Below are 20090 nucleotides of genomic sequence, written 5' to 3'. Positions count from 1 at the left end.
GCCAGTATCTCATCTTAAAAAGGAACACTTTGTCTTTTACTTTGTCATTTAACCATGACTTGCAGTTTCTCTTGTTTGATTCTGAATCTTTTTCCTGAAGAGGATTTTTGGAATCAAATACAGAATCTGTTTAATAGCAGACTTATTAATGACCTCCTGAAGGTGGATTGGAAACTTTCCCAGTAAGTAGAAGGGCTTCTGAAAACACCTTAGACATTGCCCTTTTTAGAGGTCCTTTCTTTCATTTGCACAGACAGAAACTGAAGGCTGTCGATTGAAGCATGCAGACAGCTACTCAATCACTCTGTGCATCTCTGGTTCCTAGGTTACTGAGGGGGAATGCTCTGGGACTGTGTTTGTATGAGTGTGTGTGTGTGTGTATGTGTGTCGGGTCATGTGACTGAGTTCATGCTCCCAACGAGACGAGAAGTGGAACAAGGTGTCTTTAACTTTCAGCTGCTCGAAGGAATTGGACAACTTTCAATGTTTTCAATGCTTTTCCTCACTTCTCTGTCTATCTCTCTGTTATTGAAGGAAGTATTGGGTCACTGGCACCCCTGGGATTACAGATATCTGGAGCAACCCCAATCTTCCTATTTTCTCTCCTGCCTACTTTCTGACTGACGTACAATCACTCCATCTTTACTCATCTAATTAGAAATTATCTCTTGGTCTTGATCTCTGTATCCGTTAACACTGTTCTCCTCAAACAATTTGTGCTACTTCCCATCATTATTATGTGTATAGAGAAGCTTTTAAAATGATTAATGATATTAATGCAATTTTTGAATTATCAGAGGGCCGTGTTGGCTGATGAATTAAAGCCACATCCATTTTCTGTTCTTAGGTAAGCTCTCACACTGGCCCTGATCTGGTTGACTTGTTGTCATTAATATTGCATGAGGTGATAGAGAAATAGGCCAAAATGTTTTGTGCTGTTTCTCTGTCTTTAAATATTTAGGCCTGCCACTATTTTCCTGGGCGTCGTCCACTGCTGTCAGACTGGGGTTTCGGTTTTGTGGAACTCCGGGTGAACTATCAATTTATCTGAAAGGGCTCATGCTTGTTTCTTATCATTATACTCACGCACACCATTCTTATTTATGAATGGATGTGAATTTAAAGTGTGAAATACCTTTTCTCCACGTAAATATCTGTATCACAAAGTATTGGTGGAACAATCTGCTCAATTTGAATGTCCCCTTTACCTTTATTTAAGTTAAGAAAAGAATTGCTGAACGCTCCTTAGAAACGTATCAAATACACGTGTTAAGTGTCTGCAGAGCTTCTTGTTTACATGCTGAATAAAGGGTAACTGCTGGTGAATGGTCACACCTTTTAGCAGCAATGACATTGCACACCTTCCTTCTCTTTTCTGTATAAAACGATACATCTTTTCAGTTCACAGCTGTTATTTCAGGTTTAGGATAAAGCCCTTACCTCAATGTGCAACACATGCCATGAATAAAATACGGTGTTTGTTGCATCAAATGTTCTTTGAACCCTTTAAACCCAAGCACCTAATGACGTGCTGGTGTACAAACAAACATGCAAAGAGGAACTGTAGTGTTTTTAGTCATCATCATGTGTGGATCAGCTCACAATGAGATCTGTGGTGGCATTATGCACGGCTGCCCCCTGCTGGATGAAACAGACACACAACCCAACTGTTCTTTGCACTAACAATGTAGACACATGGGTTTGCCATCGACAGAGTACCTGTTCGAAGTAATACCATTCATATCAACGACCCTTCAATATGTGCTGCATATAGGAAGCCATCTAATACAATAAACATGAGGACTAAACCAGGAGCGGTGTGTTTTACAAAAGTAGTATTTATACTCTATATTAAATTGGATGATTGCACCGGTGCCTATTTTACTGGGTCCAGTTATGTTTTTTTAGATGATATAAGATAATGAATAATAACATGAGCATATAAAAAATAAGTGATACAAATATCAAGTGAAATGAGGGGAAGGAGCAGACCAATACCTGAATATATAACAACACAAGTAACTGCTACATAAACATAAAAAAGAAAACAAATATAATAAATCAGTAAGCCAAAACATAGACTAAAACTCGGAAAAGATAAGGTAGTATTGGACATGAGAAACATTTCACATAACATTAACATAAAACTGTACATTATAATAAAGGAAGTGGAATGGAACAATACATGTAATGATAAACATATAGGACATAATAATGAAAGAGTAATATTGCAGTGTGTGCACCCCACTGTGAAAGCAGATGACATATACAAGGTTTTAAAGGAGTTTATTTTTATACGTATCTATATACATTAACATTTACAATGCACTATATGCAAGAGGTACAATCCATAATAACAGTATGGCCCATAAGAAAAAGGTAGAAAAGCTGCACAGTACTTGATGATTGTGTGCTTGAGAAATTATGTGGTTTGACAGGGTGAAGGATCTCCTGTGTTACAGAGCAGCTAATGCCTTCAGGTTGGTTATTTAAGAGAAGCGATGGGGGTGTGTTCATGGTTTATCAGGAGAGAAGTGAAACTTCCGTGTGTTTCCTTCGGCTCAGATGACGAACGATGGCAGATTATAGGTAGTTTAACAGGGGCTTTTTCTCAGCAGTGTCCATAATGTCCAAGTGGTTAAAGTGTAATTACATCCAGCAATGTAAAGAGCATGAAAAAAGGCATGAATAAAAAATGGCACAATAGTATACTCTTATGTTACTGGGCAGTAACAGAACTGTTCATAATACTAGAAGGTTACAGTATACAAGACTAAATTTTAGAAAAAGCTAATGTTATCAAGGTCTTTTGTGAGGACATGACAGTAGTACAGTACTGTGATAACATAAAGACAAATGAGGAGCACAATTTCATTTCAGGCACATTCATCATCAGTTGCAAATTGCATTGCATTCAACAGGATGAAAATAACTGGCACTTGAGAACTGTTGATGTCAAACTGTGAAAGGAATGTAAGAACCTACAGATTCAAATACAAAGCAAGTTCTCATCAGCGTAGAAGGACTGTTGACTGGCTGCCATGCTGAGGGTCATTCTGTCGCTCTGTAGATTCAACGCAAGAGTAAGACTTTGTAAAAACGCCACGAGAAACATAATGTACGCACACTACGATGATTCAAATGACCTCTTACTCAAAACACAGCGTGACACCATTTTTCTATACAAATAAATCATATAATTCACCTCAGTATCTGTATCAGTAGTGTATACATCACAATATATATTCAGAATACCAAATATATATTCAGAATACCAGACAGCTCTCCAAATCTGCGGAAGATATTTTCCCTTTCATGAGCTATGAAAACTACTGAGGAGCAATGGTTGTTTTTGATCATTTTGCAGAAAAGTAACCTTGAAATGTCCCTTGTATTAGAACAGAGGATGTGACGTGACCATATCCTCCAGAACCAAAAGAGTTGCTTCATAATTCAGTGGAGACGTTGGTCAAAGACGCCAAAATACAGCAAAGACAGAACAGTAGCAGATTTAACAGGATGGCACTTGTACAATGTTGTAACTGAGGGGATAAAATGTTCTCCCTAAAATGTTCTGACCAGCCGCCTTGACTAAGACGCCCCTGGTGATCATAATGTTGTGTTATATTCCACAACAGGCCAGACATGATGACTCCTCACTGGTCTGAGTCCAGATGCAGCAGGTAGCTATGTTGTGCTCCACAGAAGAGTTCTAGCAGCCACACTGAGCGGGTGCTATAAAACAGTAGCTTCCTCAATGGCGTTCACCCACCTGGAACAAAGGGAAGTGGAACATTAGACCTAAACGGGCACAGCAAGTGTTTTTTTTAATTTATTTTAGACGTCACAATATCTCGGCCTATGCTGCTTTTCTCAAACTTTATGGAAAGTGCCTCATTTCAACCGAGAAACAGCATTAAAGACCTGCAATTCACTTTCACAGTTACACACTTTATTAAGATGAGTTAGGGTTATTTCCACGACACTTGTTTATTTTATCTGTATGTTGACTATTGAATGCTGAGATGTTTTTGCAAAAAGTGTTGATCTTACATTTTTAAAGGGATAGTTCACCGTAGCTTGAACATTCACTCATTATCTACTCACCACTATGCCGATGGAGGGGTAGTTGAACAGTTTCAGTCCACAAAACACTTTTGGAGATGCATTGATAAACAGCGCTGCAGCCAAATCCAATACAATCAAAGTAAATCGTGATGAATTCTTCTAACGTAATAAATCAACAGAAAAACACATAACGTGCCTCCATACTGCTCCTGTGGTGTCATCCAACTGTCTTCAAGCCCCAGTATTTAAATTCGACTCAAAACTGCGTCATTTATTGCAGCAGTAACTGCAGCTATCACAAGTTGTCATTGATGTCGTCACTTGCCCCTTGGGTGAGAGTATAGAGGGAAATAGTGAGCCCTGCTGGCAGCTGTTGTGTACTACAAACAAGTGTCATCTCATGAGCAGCTGCGGCCCGGGTTCGATTCCCGGTCAGGGAACACTTGTTTACTTACCCACTAATACAGGTCATTAATCAATTAAGGTTACTGCTGAAAATGTTTCTATTCAGAGCTATGACTGGACTCTATGTAATAACACTATACCTACACACATGGACATCATGACCATATTTATGGAAGCATTTAATGTTTTTTGGCTGTAGTTTTGTTTTAAATATTTTACAAAATGGTCACCATTTACTTCAAAGTTTTGGATTTGGCTGCAACGCTGTTTACACCTGGAACTCCGAAAGTGTTTCGTGGATTCAAACACTTCACCCAGCCCTCCATCAATGTAGTGGTGAGTAGATAATTTGTGAACTTTAACAAGGGGTTCATGGAGTTGCATTGCTGTTATTATGAAGATGTGAAGAAGGTTATAGAGGGAGATAGGGAACCCTGCTGGCAGCTGTTGTGTACTTTAAACAAGTGTCATCTCATAAGCAGCTGTCATACAGGCCTGTCTTTCGATTCAAGTGGCTTGACATGGTTAGGATTCGGCGCTCTCAATGCCGTGGCCCGGGTTCGATTACCGGTCAGGGAACTGTTATTTACTCTCACACTGATACAGGTCATTAAAAGAGACCAAAGCAATCTATTAAGTTACATGATGTGCTGAAAATGACTGGTTCCATTCGGATCTTAAACTGAACTATATATTATGTCACTATACTTACACACATGGACATCATGACCATTTTATGTTTTTTGTCTGTAGTTTTTTAAGTTTTTTACGAAGTGGTGGCCATTGACTTCAATTGTATTGGATTTGGCTGCAACACTGTTTACTCCTGAAACTCCTAAAGTGTTTTGTGGACTCAAACACCCCCCCTCATCGGTATATTGATTTGAGGATGAGGAGGGAATTTACATTTTGTCCAAAGCAGATATGAGACCATGGGATTAAAAGCAATATTTTCGAACTGATCAAACTGAGGCATTACCACTCACTACAGCCATCTGGCTTAAGATATTCGGGTCAAATGCAAGGATGAGGTCAGTGCTCTATGCACAAGCAACACTACACAGGCCAGATGAGTCTTAGCCTGCTCTGACAGATTTCGGAACGGCCTCCAAAAATTGATGTGTAGCTCCCTGGTGGTCTAGTGGTTAGGATTCGGCGCTCTCTCCGCCGCGGCCCGGGTTCGATTCCCGGTCAGAGAACGAGTTTTTGATATCTCTACAGTTCTGTAATTTAAAACCATGACTTCTTTAAGATAGTGCTGACCTGCGAGCTGTCTGTTGGTCCTCGGCTCTGAAACTATAGTAGAGGGTTTTCTTGTGGTACAGATGGAACACGCTGCTGCTGCTCTCCTCCCCCTCTGGTCTCTCTGTCAGCTTGACGGTGCAGCCCTGCAGAGGGAGACTCTCCGCAGCCACCTTATCCTGAAAAACCACAGTGAAGAAGACAAACACATTTAATACAAGTTTATAACACAAATCTTGCATTATGCAGATAATACATTTTTAACCTGTCCAGAAGAACATAGCGGCACTTGTTGAAAGAAAAGGAGAGATCACAGAGAATCCCTATGTCTAAGTCACATTAAGCGTCCTGCCCTGGAGGAAAGGCTGAACACTGCAAACATAGGCATTAAATAGTTCTGCACTGTGTTGGCCAGAAGGGAAGAAGACGAATAGTGGAGATGCTTCTGTGATCCTTGTGTGATTATGACATGCGTGTGAGTGAGTGTCTTGGGGCTGGTGTGGGAGACTCTGTGCCCCCTCACCTCACGGGCTGTGAAGGTGTAGAGCACCTTGTCTTTGAGGAGGAACCACAGCCGCTTCCACTTCCTCTTGCTCTTCTTTCGGCGCTGCAGGCTGCCACTCATGGTGGAGCCTTCCAAGCCGACCGAAACCTGAGAAAAGTCACGATATATTAGACACACATCCATATAGGTAGATAGATACAGAGTGTTGATGATGTAAGTGGGACCCCTTTAAAGGATTGTTCACAGAAAAATGAAAACACTCATTATCTATTCAACACTATGCCAATGGAGAGGTGGGTGAAGTGTTTGAGTAAACAAAACACTTTAAAGGCTAAAAACACGGGGAAAATGACACTGTTTCGAGTCAAATTTGAATGTTGGCGATTACGGACACTTTGATGACACCACAGGAGCAGTATGAAGGCATTTTGTTCTTTTGTTTTTTTAACGTTTTTAACGAAGTGGTTACCATTGACTCCAATTTTATTGGATTCTGCCTCAGCACTGTTTACCCCTGAAACTCCAAAAGTGTTTTGTGATCTCAAACCCCTCCATCGACAGTGAGTAGATAATTAGTGCATTTTCATTTTTGAGTGAACCATCCCTTTAACAAGGGGTTCATGGCTGCATCACTGTTATTATGAAGATGTGAAGAAGGGTATCGTGGGAGATAGTGAGCCCTGCTGGCAGCTGTTGTGTACTACACACATTTGTCATCTCATGAGCAGCTGTCAGAAATGCCTGAGATTCCGGTAGAGAAGCTTGAGTGCACCTAAACATGTCCCTGGTAGTCTAGTGGTTAGGATTCGGCGCTCTCACCGCCGCGGCCCGGGTTCGATTCCCGGTCAGGGAACACTTGTTTACTTACCCACTGATACAGGTCATTAATAAAGACCCAAACAATCAATTAAGTATCATAATGTTCTGAAAAATGAGTCTTTCCATTCAGACCTTACACTGAACTCTATGTTAAATCACTTAAGTTACACACATGGACACCATGACCATATTTACATTTAACTATTATTTCATATTTTGAAACCGGAGCACAGAAGCCATTCGGCACGTGTAGCTCACCTGATTGAGAGAGGAGCTGCTCTTCCTGCTCTTCCACAAACTCGGGGGCTGCAGGCTCTGGAAGACAGCAGAGAGGGGACGACTGGCCCGGTGAGTCCGAGGGCTGGAGCTGCCGCATGCCCCCGCCACGCTCCCACCTACAGACACATACACAGTTAATACAGTATCAAAGAGAACAACACACCAGGATGGTTTTGCACCAGTGATACTCTTATTTATCAGAAAGCTGACACTCACCTCTTTTCCTGAGCTCGGCAAAGCAGTGGTCACAAACTTTGGCCACTCGGTCTTTGAGGTACTTCAGTGGGTATCTGTTCCTGGAGCAAGCACGACACACCACCTGCTCAGAGATACAGAATGCAACGATATTTTACTAATCAGCCCTGGACATAATCCAGTTTCAGACATAAACCTATTGTCATGTTGCATCTGACCTTGCCACAGGCGTTGCAGTGGTGTCGCCTGAGTGTGAGGCTGAAGTCAGAGGTACAGTTCATGCACATCATCACATGGGAAACTGGCACCATCACAGGAGCAGCTTCACCCAGGGCCATCCACAACTTCTCACGCGCCTGTTTACACAAAGTTGGGATGATGCTCAAATGTTTGAACCAGAGTTAGTTTCCAACCATAGTTGATTTTTAAAACTATTACCTTTAGTTTCAGTATTGATGTACATTTTTCGGGTAATCAAGGTGAAACGTTGTTTTGCAGTTAAAGTTGTTGTAATCTACAGTAAATAGAATCAGTGGCACACTGCTTACTTGTTTTATATCTATAGTCTTTTATTTTAAGTTTTACTCTTGCCCATAATTTTATAGGCTATGTTTGTTGAACACAATTTTGCATAGCTTCAGTTAAGTCTTTAAATCTGTATTTATATTTGGGTTCAATCCTCAGTTACTTGTGTCTTTCAATCACCTAATACTTAAAATACGTATTGTCAATATCTCCATTAGCACATACTTCTTTATAATGACTATCTATCTATCTATCTATCTATCTATCTATCTATCTATCTATCTATCTATCTATCTATCTATCTATCTATCTATCTATCTATCTATCTATCTATCTATCTATCTATCTATCTATCTATCTATCTATCTATCTAAGTATAATTATAATATTATTACAATTATTAATCATTTACAATTGACGTCATCTTTCAGTTGATGCATTGAACCAATCAAAGATAACTTTTCATCTTTAAAAAAGACCCTCTGCTGTTTTCACAGTTACTTTCTCACCTCACTGCAGGGTCCACCAAACGTGCAGAGTCCTGCAGCATGGTCCGCTATGGCTCGACTCAGTGTGTGGAACCAGTCCTCCCTCTCTCCGACCGAACTGAAAAAACAAAGAAACAGTCACACCTGGTGCTTTTAAATGGCTTGCTATTTTTAACCTTGAGTGCTTGAGGCGAGAACGAATGTCGTGTCAAGTCCTATTCAAGTACACGCTGTTCATTTCAGGAGTGTTTGTCTGTCAGATGCTCACCTGGCGGAGAGTGTAATGGTGATGTCAGACACCTCAATTCTGAGACAGTTCAACACGTTGTCTAGAACAGGTTTGCTCACCTGAGGGACAAAAACAATTCAGTGGAAAAAATCTTTCAGCATAACGATGTTTTAAAGGTGCCAGAGAAATGAGAAGTTGTACCTTCATTCCAGACAGAGACAGTGTGTTCTTAAGCCTGTATTTCCCATCCTGCTGAGGGTAGGTGTACAGCATAATATCATTCATCTGATGAGGAAGAACACAGAAAGAGGAAATGAGGGGGTTATTATGTTATATTTTAGTCAAGGTAGATTCATGAGAAATAAACTAGGTCCCAAAAGCTGAATGACACTTCTCAGAATGTAATCCCAATAACTACCACAAGAGGGTAGTGTTGCCTAGAGGGAAAGTGTAGCTGTCACCTAATTGTTTCTTCTTTCTTCTATGAAAGCAACAGTGTGGCCTCAACTACTCAAGATTATGTTTCCTTTCAGATCACTCAAACATGTCTGTGAATCCTGTCCGCAGCAAATTCCCATGTATACACACAACAAAATCAAGGCATTACTGCGCAGAAAGTATTTATTTGCTCTTTAGCAGAAAAGTATTGTGATCCTTTAACATACCAAGGGCCCATTGTGTTAAAGAGACGCATTTCATTTCTTCCCAGACAAAAGAAATGACATCATGGGTCACACCTAATGTGTGCTCTAAACATCCGCTGGGGCCATAAAGGCAGCATCCAGGAATTCTCCACCCTGCCCCGGGCTGCAGGCCTCCCCTCGCCCTCCCTGTCTTCTCAGGCTGCACTGAGAACCAGAGCTGGGTGGAACTGGCCACCTTCACCACAACAACAACACAAACAAGCCGCAGTTACGGGTTCACTGGCCGCCTGGCTGCAGACAAAACAGTGCATGATAGCCAAACCGGGGCGCTGGCCTGCGACCTCTGGGCAGCAGCCACCGCAGCTCGCCTGCTCCACCCTGTGTGTCGCTCATTTACTCAAAGATTCCTCCAACAGAAACCCGACCGAGGGCCAAGTTAACCGACTGCACAAACGACTCTCTCACATGAGACACAGCATGCGCCCACTTGAGCCCTCGCCACCTTAAGCCATTCGCTTTCTCCACCAGTGGCGTTTTGTCTCATCCTCGAACCCTTCACCTCCTTCAGCTGCCGCTCTCATTCATTCTCTCTATCCTCTGGCGTCTTTCTAGATCGCCATCCCTCCTTCTAATCCCTTCTCTAACCCATTCAACCTTTCTTCTCTGAGCCCAGGCTTGTGACATAGTTGCAGCTTCTCCCTGTCGCTGAGGAGTGTGATGGTTTTCATTTTCACTGTTGTTTGGACATGTTTGCAGTAAAGGCCAATAAATAACACCTGACACACTGAAGTCGTCCACTTCAAGGGGGCGATTGGCTATACAACCCTCATAGCTTAGAAGTACCAACACCCAAACATTTTCAGCTATCGCTCAACCGCAATCCTGTCGAGTAGAGAGAACGAGGGCATAGGAGATGGAAAAAAATCCACCTGGTATCTTATCCGAACTCATGAACGCTGCTCAAGCATAATTCACAACATGAGACAGCACTGATTGCACATGTTTTTGATTGAACAATAGAGCGGGTCTCCCTGCTTGGCGTTATGTGTTTATGTAGCGCCGACACCCCTCCTTCGCCACCTCCCCCTCCTCCTCCCGGCATTTCTACAGGGTGTCTGGCCTTCACTTCGCTGTCAGGCCCCTCCCAATACACAGGAAGCCGGCATCCAGTGACCCACACCAAACATCCTGCGAGGAAGTGGGGCCCTGGAAAACAAGTCCTGAGAAGGGGAGGAGAGGAGAAGAGCGGAGAGGGGAGGCCCTCGCTGCACGGGTGTGGTGCTCATGGTGGAGGTCTTTGCAGCCTTGGCCTCGTGCCCCCCCCCCCCCCCCTCCTCCTCCTCCTCCACCTCCACCTTAACCTCACCTACCTCACAGACCGACCTCCGCCCAACATTCCCCCATATGTTTGCAGATCAAGCTAGCTTTGACCTATTTCACCACAGCTTTAATAATACGGCAGGTGTTGTCTACTGCAGCGACTCGCATCAAATTGCTGATGTAACAATGACTGAACCCCAGAACAAGCAATGCTCAGCAATAACAAACATCGAATAACGCCATACGTCAACATGCATTGTTTATCTGTTTTTTAACGACAACACCAAACAAACTGAACTGAAGATGAGAGAGGAAACGTCTTCAAGAAACACAATGAAGTCCAGCTGCCTATGTGCACACGAACAGTATTCCTCATTATCAGTCAATTCTAACATATTATTTTAAATTGTCATAAAAGCTCAAAAGGTGTTTAGTTTGTCCAGTTTGGGTTACTGTGAAATACATGGTGGCCTCTGTAGAGAGGACCTGTTCCCGAGGTAAATATAAAGTATTTAAATATAACGGGTCCATTCTAGGGTAAAACACAACAATAATTCGATTCAATTAGATGATCAGTAGGATTATTTCATATTCAATTTCTGCCAATAGAACCTTTCACCTAAATATTACACACTGTACCTTTAAATATGAGAGCTTGGCTTATTTCCCCTAAATGTCTATTATTTTAAAATATTGAAAAGCAACGAAGGGGAAAATTACATCTTACAATATTTTAAAAGGCTTAAACACTTTCCAAAGTCTTTTCGTGTCTGATGTGATGAAGTTATAATGATATGTAAAGAAGATAAATTACCAGAAACAGGTGTCGCGGCTGCCTGCTCTTCCTCGACACCTTCATTAGTGTGCCCTCTTTGACAAACATCTGCCAAAAGAAAAAAAAATAATTATGGCATTAGTAAATACAACATGTTTTAGGTCCTCTGAAGGCTTTTCAATTCAAATGTGGTTGTGGAACAATGTGCTGCTGTGATTGGATAGAGGACTAGTAATAGTGGCCAGACTCAGCGAGATGGTGCTCACCCTTCCGGACTTCAGGAGGTCCCTCTTTCCTTTAACACTGAACTCTATGTGGACCAGACGCAGCAGGTTCTCCTGCGGGGGGGAGGAAAGAGCAGAGAGATGGACGGAGATTATCCACTGATGGACGGAAGAGGAGACAAGAGAATGAAACCGTCCCTATTTGTGCGTGAATGAAAGGGGAGGGAATGCAGAAGGGGATGCGATAGTGAGAGCTGAATAGGGGGGGGTAAAGAGATAGAGGGAGCCTCTGTTTCCACTGTCTGTCCGCCTGTGTGTGCGTGTCAGTGTAAGTGCACAGATGAGAAAAACACAGTGTGATAAAAGTGAGGCATCCTGACAGGGAGAGGAGGGAGGGTTTGTGAATGATCTCCAAGGGCTGCTCGTGTCTGAGGGGGAGCGTAAGCCGTGTCCACCCGTCACACAGCTCCCTTTGTAATGATACACCTGGGACGCTCTGTTGACATCATCTCTCCTCGCCCCTCGCGTTAATCAGCAAGTTTCGGAGGCCACCGCCAAAGAGGGATAGACCTCTCCTTCACTCCCGCATGTCATTTAGAAGAGGGATTCACGCGCCTCAACACCACGGCGGTCTGACTCGCTCACACTCGATCTCCATCGCAAAATTGCCCTTTCATTGCCACGGGGAATATAAAGACGCATCTCAATAGCGGCGGCGCCCGGTTGTGAATATGTCAAACTCCGCAGGCTGCATATAAAACACATGGGGTGTTATCCAGATAAAAAAAACTCACCCCCTGTTTCAAATTGTCATTGGCCTGGTCGGCCAACTCGGACACGATCACCAAGGCAGCTGCAACACAAACAGGGAAACAAGGAGAGATTTATATGCAATCGACTCCAGTTAAGACACTCAGCCACTGTGACTCAATAACTGTGCTCTGATACATGTCAAGCAGCTGCGGTGTGTATATATGTGTGTGAATGTGTCTTTGATCGCTGAAAGAAAAAAGATAATTATCATGCTTCGTACCTTGTGTGTCTTCATATTCTTTAGAGTCAGGAGACAGGTTGTTCAGGTAATCTGGAGACAACAGAAGAAAGAGTAAAGGCATGAAAAATTATGATTGTAATACACCTAAATGCTTACTAAGAAAAAACTGTTTTTAACTGTCTGTGAAGGGCAGCTCATTAAGTGCAAGAGGCGAATCCATGACAATATGCCAATACTCCTCTCCTGGGTCTGTCTTAAACATTCATAGATTTTAAAGACCATAGTAACCACATTTCAGCAAATACTGCTCAGACTTTGCTTTACAGAGTGTGTGTTACCTGTGAGTAGCATCCGGTACTGAAGAACTCTCACTATGACCTGCAGCAGCTGGTGTTTCAGTGGGACCTCAGTTTCTTTTGGGGCGCGTGTCTGTGCACAACACACACACACACACACACACACACACACACACACACACACACACACACACACACACACACACACACACACACACACACACACACACACACACACACACACACACACACACACAATTCACAGTAAGTACCAATATCACAGCTTAACATTTGTTAAAAAAGTTTTTCTTTGTATGATAGATATTGCAAAGGTAAGATAAGCGGGCTAGGTAATATGGATCTTATGGTAATAAGGATGGATGAATGGATGGAGGGAAGGAAGGTAGGAAGGAAGGAGGGAAGGATAAATGGAAGGAATGGACGGATAGATGGATGTAAGGAAGGAAGGTAGGAAGGTAGCAGGTAGGAAGTAAGGATGGATGCAAAAATGTAAGGAAGTAAGAAGGGAAGGAAGGTAGGACAGAGGGATGGATGGATGGATGGATGGATGGATGGATGGATGGATGGATGAATGGATGAATGGATGAATGGATGAATGGATGGGATGAGGGATATAGTTCTGCATAGTGCTTATGTCCCATTAATATATGTATCGTGTACTGCATGCTTCAATTTAAATGAAAATGTTTTATTAGCATTCAGTAACTGAATTGTTTAACCGTGTATCGATGACTTCTAATTATTTTTGCAGAATAAAACTGGAGCAAAATGAAACTCTCATTACTCTTTGGCCTGCCACAGAACCCCTCTGTATCCCCGAACCACACGCACAAAACCACTGCCCTGTCTCCTAAAAGGGACGACCTCTAGTATTAGATGCTATAAGTCAAGGTCACAGCTAACAAAGCGAACACTGTCGGACAGGATGACCTTCACATATCTTTTCCTGCAACAAAAAAAAAACTGAGAAAATCCCATTCTTCTTCTAAGAGCAGTCGTTTGCAGGTGAAAGAGGCTGAAATTGGCACAATCAAAGAGAGAAAATCAATCAGGACCTAATTGTATCTGACAGGTATTTATACCCTGAGAGGTGGAGAAGCAACGGGGGACTGACACACACACACACACACACACACACACACACACACACACACACACACACACACACACACACACACACAAACAAAGTCTTTTTTAAAATCCAATGAAGTCCTACCCTTCATTAGAGAGGCACAGATAGCACCCTGCGGGAAACTGAATTTCATGCTATTTACACTGCACACACACACACACACACACACACACACACACACACACACACACACACACACACACACACACACACACACACACACAGATAACAGTGGCTGGGCCTGTAAAGAGCAGAGATGGGATGCAAGCTACACACTAACCGCTCTTTGTCTTCATTATCACAAGTCCGAAGTAAAGCAGAGGGCGAGCTGGTGGCTCTTTTAACGAGCAGGTCTTCATGTTTGCTTGTCTTTATGTCTCGTGCTCTTTCCTTTTCTGTCTTATCATGCTTCCCTCCTTAACTTCAGCCCTCAGCAACAACACCTAATTGAGATTCTCTCAATTTTCAGACCCCCCCTCTCTTGCTCCTCCTCCCTCCCCATCACAGCATGATGCATCGAGCACAATAATAACCAGCTTCTCTTTATTACTGGCTTCAGAACATCTGCTCTCCTCAAGTGTCGCTTGTAGATTGTCGTCCAATTGACACTTGTTCAGAGGAAGTGGCTTTCCAGAGATGGTAATTGGCGCTCGGTTTGTTTGGGTGAGCGAGCCAAACGGAGGAGGAGAGAAGAGGGTACGTGTGATGCCTCGTACTGGGAGATACACACGCACTCACACACACACACACACACATATACATGCACGGACAAATACACCTTTCAGGGTCCGTCACGGCCAGCTGATTTCCTGCACGCACACACACAACTGCTCTAATTGGGGAGTTGTAAAGGGGGCTGCTTCTCTAATTAGCTTCTGTCTGCCTCATTGCCCAGCTGCCTTTACACGGAATTCACTCCATCGCTCTCCCCCTCCATCTCTCTCCCCCTCCATCGCTCTCCGTCCACCTGCTGCACAGCCTCCTCCTCTCATCCTCCTGGGTTTCCCGCACGAGAGAGAACACACACACAGGCTTTGCACAAACCCAGAGGCCATGACATGAATATAAATTCAAGCCGAAGAGATCTCCTTAAAAAACTGTTTCACAAGATCCACAAGATTTGGTGTCCGGACATGCCCCTGCAAAACAATCAGGCAAAAATACACAGAGGCGCAAACACACTTACACACAGGGGACACGAGCGTACACAGACACACACCATAGTGTCTGCCAATGTTTATAGATGGTGCTGTAAACAAGCAACTGGCTGTGGAGAGGAGGCTTTAATCCTGTAAGGGTCTAGCACTGATCTGATCAGGGTCTGCGGCTACTTCATCACTGTCATCACCACATCCACAATGAGATTACTTTTGGACCTTGGCTCGTAGCAACAAAGGTGGAGGAGCAGGCGGGTGGAGAGGAAAGGGAGGTGGAGAGGCAAGTGAGGGTTTAAAGCAAACTGAGAACAGAGAAAGAGAAGCAAAATAGAAGCCAATGCTGAAAATGTTGAATTTGAATTTCAGCACTGAGTTACACAACCAGCAGACGGATGACTGTTGTCCTTCTCAGTCTTATCTGTACTGTATCTCCTCTCTGAGCCCACCTTCTCCTTTATTACAGAGCGGTCACACACGCCACGCAAGTCCCAAGGCAGTGATCCGATTGAGCATGGCATCAATCATCACAGACACACAAACACACACACACACACACACACAGTAGGTTGGCGACGACCAGGAGGACAGACCCCAGGTTACAGGTTTTATGCAATATGGGAAATGTAAAACCAATACGCAGTGCGTATTTGCAGTGGCAGGTGCGGTGAATCTGCCAGTGGACTGAAAAGACCCAGTTGAATATGCCTCTGGGTGTAAATGTGTGGAGTGTTACATGAATCACAGTCTTTACATTGACACAAATGAGCGTCAATGAAAAAACTAAACAAAACAGAAAAACAAAGGCAAATTCTTATCCACACCAAACCTGATTAAAGATGACTTTGCTGCTTAGATAAGATGATGTCCATTCATGGTTTTATCTGTTGTTGCAAATCAGCCTGTTTATGGCCACTGCAGGTAGCAGTTAAAGGTTTATGTAGTGTGGAAAGAGGAACTCAGCGCCATGCAGCTAAAATGCAGAGGATCATTAATGAGTTTGATCAAGGTTATGGGAGGTTAAATTATTGGCTGACACAGACCAAGTGTGAAAACCTGCTTTAAGATACTAAAGGCGAGTGTTTATTGAACGTGATGACGGCACGGAGACGCCATCTCTCACCTTCACCCTCTTATATTTACATTAGTCCCACTAAAGTCTGGCAGAGCCACCTTGTTTCTGGAATGGGCCAGCTGCTGCTGAATATTCATGGGCGGAAGCATTTGGTGCATTGTCCGTTCGCTTTTCTTATCAAACTCGAAACGCCTGGAACCATTGTGGCAGCGGCTCACGAGCGAATCAAAGTACAGTATGGAACTGCGTGAATTTGGGTAGAGAGATGCTCCGTTGAATAGGTTTAAATGAGCTGTGGCACAAAAATGCATTCCACAAAATCGGTAAATAACGCAGGTAAAATGACCAAAGATTAAATCATTATTATTTCTATACAGGCTGAGCTGTGTGCTGCTGCACAGCAGTTATAACTCTGTAAGTGGTGAATCAATTCTTTCCACAGAGCCTGGCTGCATGGAAATGAGAAATCTAGCGCTGTATCTCTGTGGTCTTATCTATAGCCTCTCTTAATATCCTGTCTTTTAGTTGAAACATGTCTATGTTACCAGCACAGACTATCCACATTCCTATTCAACACACTGATAAAGGGTTGATTAGGTGATCCAGGAGCACAATTAATGGGCCGATGCAATGACATTCAAGCCCTTCACTGCAATTTGATCCCCTCCAACAAATCTCACCCCTTCAATCTCCTAGGCCTATGTGGGATGAAGAGATTCATGCTGGACAAAGAGTGAGTATTTTGTGTTGAGCGAGTGTAAAATATGTGAGCATGACAGTGGAAAGGTCAGTCCCACGGAGAGGAGCAGGATAGAGAGGGTTTAAAAAAAGGCCATTATCTCCCACTGGAAGCTGGGTGACAAAAATATAAGTTGAGAGCTGCTGAGCGAGAGTCAGGGGAAATACCAGGTTTGAGCTCTGCTCCGCGAAAACACTCACAAGGCTTTACTTTCCCTCCACAAACATGGAAACTGAACCTGAGATTTAAATATGTGACTGTCAAAACACTTCCCCTCCGAGTGAGATCTCTGGGTATCATGCGGAGCTCCGATCCCACGCTTAGCTCATACTTTATGTGTTTATAAAAAGAAAACAGATGAAAACAAAGCGCTAAGGATATTGGCAAGAAATCACATTCACAGCAACAATGATTTTTACGTCAAATATTTTACCTCAAACTTCTTGACGATGCTGGCGAAGGCTGGGCTGTTCCTGCAGCTCTCCTCCAGTAAGGACATGCTGCGATCATACTCTGAGATGTACGTGTCAAACACACCGAAGTCCTCCCGACGAGACAGGATCACATCTACCACCCTTTGGCTCTCCTCCCTTCACAGTGAGGAAAAGCAAAGGTGAAGCATTCTGTCTTTAATCACTCCGGGAGAACACTGTGGTTTAAAAGGACACATCCTTCAATACTCTGACATTTTAAAACAAGTCTGTGATGGTGACGAAAGCTTTAGGGCAATTTATTTTTCAGTAGTAACCACTTCTTCCTCAACCTGCTGCTTGTACCTCAGTTTATAGTTTCCAGAACAGTGTCTTGACAGTCAACTAACAGATTAGAAAAGGTTTGCTTTAAGCCATTAACTGTGTGAGAGCGTTCACTGTGAATATACAGCATCATGGTCTCTAAGGTATGGTGAATGGGCCTGTTATGGTTGTGAAAAGCTGAAAAGTTGAGTCTGTCGGGAGGCTACAGTTGACTGTCTCGTTCTGAACAATAGCTTTGATTTAAAGGCACAATTCAAAACTCAGCTTATTTGAGCAAAAACACCTGAAACAAGGGGAAACAGAAATTCTGGCTTTGTCCAGAAGCAACAAAATCTGCCTAGTAAACCAAAAATATAACTTGATGACAATGATCGGAACGACCACAGAATATAATCCCTACACATTATTGATACTCATTGACTCATTCAGAAACACTTTCCTGTGGTTTTGGTTTTGTTCCATGCAACACTTCTGGTTTAAAAGAAGAGCCTCTCCCATTATTAAACCATCTTTAAATCAGGGTTCTTTTTTTGACCTCAGTGAAGAGTCAATATCTTTGTTTCAATACTTCATGTGGATGTAAATCGACATTTTTATATTCAATCATTTGAAAACTAAAGGATGAACTATGGCACTGTTGTCAGTCATGCAAGCGGTGTTTCTTACCATTGAGTGATGCGTTCCTCCAGCTCAGAGAGGATGCTGCTGTGGAGGGTGTAGACCTGCGGGAGCACGCCCAGTATCTCCCCCAGCCTCTGCTCCTCCAGCACCGGCTCTCCTCCCTCACCCAGAGTTTCAGCCACCTCTGACCTAAAGTCCTGCACAAGAGAGAAACAGGATTTACAGGGACATGTCTTCTTCTTTTTGAGGGGCAGAGGAAAACGAGAGAGGAATGGAGGAAATGTTTGTGGGGCTGGAATGAGGAAGGGAGGGAGAGCAGGAGATATGAACGGCAGAGAGGAATGAGGAATGAAGAGTGGGGGAGAAAAATGGAAGGAAGGAAGGTCAGATCCTCCTAAACATCCTTCCTGCCACCCTCCCGTCATATCACCTCAGTACTTTGGGCTCTGTCCAGGCATTCAGGAAAGGCGGCGCTGCTCGCACAAGAGTTACACACCAGGTGTTGTTGCATAATGACCTTGGTGCTCGATGACACAATGCTGGTTTAGACATAGTCCTCACTTTTCATCTGATTTGGGACAAGGACCCGAAAATTCACTGATATACAGTGAATTTAAGTCTACTGCAGTCTGTTCAGCAATCATAAAACATGTGCAGCTGGCCTTAATAGCTGCATTGTCAGTGACTAAGAGGACTAATATGAGGAGTTATTGCACATTGGGGGTGAAAAACCAAGGGAGAGGTTATTTATCTACTCAGCAAATGAAGGCAAAAAAAGGAAAGAAATAAAAGTGGATGAATTGTCGACAGTTTTCTCTGTGGGTAAAGGAACTAGCATTGTATATATACATAAAGCCTTGATGTGTCTGGAGCCCGTCTATTCCTGTTCTGAGCAGAACACAGACATAGAGCAAATAGAGAGACGTCCCAGTTGGACGCCAGATAATGTGGCGACAGTGGGCGCTTCAGATCGGAGCCGTTCATCATGCACAATCGATGGTGTATGGGTTAACATTCATCACGTCTTCTGGGCAGACAAACAGCTACTTTAACGACTCTTGTTGACTCTGTCTCCCAGGTTACACACACACACCACACACACACACACACACACAAACACAAACACACACACACACACACACACACACACACACACACACACACACACACACACACCACACACACACACACACACACACACACACACACACACACACACATAAAGCACACAAGCACTCAGATGCATGAATGAGAGGCGCTTTGCTCTTTCCATTCCGACAGTCCACTCCTCACCTTATCCCTATTTTCCTCACGTCAGTCGGGTCAAAAAAAGCAACGCTAAGCAGTGGGCCGGGCAGCCAGTCATGCTTCGCTATAAGTCAGCCCACAGAATCTGTTCTGGGGTCCCGGGTCACAAACGAGCAAAAAAATAAGTCTCGAGCCTTATATGCTGCAGCCGTTACAGGGAAAGTCGTTTAGAAGAGGAGCACGGCCTCCCTTCCTATGTGGAGACAGGGTCTGGAAATTCTTTGTATTCTTGTTATTCCTTATCAAACAATGGAACAATAGCTCATGTGTGCCTCTC

General features: G+C 43.3%; 1 protein-coding gene and 2 non-coding genes across 4 annotated transcripts in view; 2 read left to right on the top strand and 1 right to left on the bottom strand.

The window, feature by feature from the left end:
• Positions 1–2269: 2269 nt before the first annotated feature.
• The window catches only part of fgd5a (FYVE, RhoGEF and PH domain containing 5a), a 33971-nt gene continuing 16150 nt past the window's right edge, over positions 2270–20090 (bottom strand). The window contains exons 6-21 of one of the 2 annotated variants that reach the window (XM_061070223.1): positions 18551–18702; positions 17563–17719; positions 13051–13141; positions 12752–12802; positions 12513–12571; positions 11761–11832; positions 11534–11602; positions 8957–9040; positions 8795–8874; positions 8548–8644; positions 7732–7869; positions 7535–7637; positions 7298–7434; positions 6239–6367; positions 5737–5894; positions 2270–3772 (exon numbers count right to left, since the gene is read on the bottom strand). In XM_061070223.1, the coding sequence (XP_060926206.1) occupies positions 3736–3772; positions 5737–5894; positions 6239–6367; positions 7298–7434; positions 7535–7637; positions 7732–7869; positions 8548–8644; positions 8795–8874; positions 8957–9040; positions 11534–11602; positions 11761–11832; positions 12513–12571; positions 12752–12802; positions 13051–13141; positions 17563–17719; positions 18551–18702 (1614 nt within the window). In that variant the 3' untranslated portion in view covers positions 2270–3735. The remainder of the gene's footprint in view (positions 3773–5736; positions 5895–6238; positions 6368–7297; positions 7435–7534; positions 7638–7731; positions 7870–8547; positions 8645–8794; positions 8875–8956; positions 9041–11533; positions 11603–11760; positions 11833–12512; positions 12572–12751; positions 12803–13050; positions 13142–17562; positions 17720–18550; positions 18703–20090) is intronic. The other variant, XM_061070224.1, reaches the window with a different exon arrangement.
• trnae-cuc (transfer RNA glutamic acid (anticodon CUC)) lies at positions 5601–5672 on the top strand. Its single transcript has one exon. It is a non-coding gene; the product is annotated as a tRNA-Glu (tRNA).
• trnae-cuc (transfer RNA glutamic acid (anticodon CUC)) lies at positions 7002–7073 on the top strand. The gene has a single exon. It is a non-coding gene; the product is annotated as a tRNA-Glu (tRNA).

This window comes from Limanda limanda, chromosome 4, assembly GCF_963576545.1.
Source record: "Limanda limanda chromosome 4, fLimLim1.1, whole genome shotgun sequence".
Lineage (NCBI taxonomy): Eukaryota > Metazoa > Chordata > Actinopteri > Pleuronectiformes > Pleuronectidae > Limanda > Limanda limanda.
The sequence above is the reverse complement of the archived record's forward strand: the minus strand, read 5'-3'. Positions and strand labels throughout refer to the sequence as shown.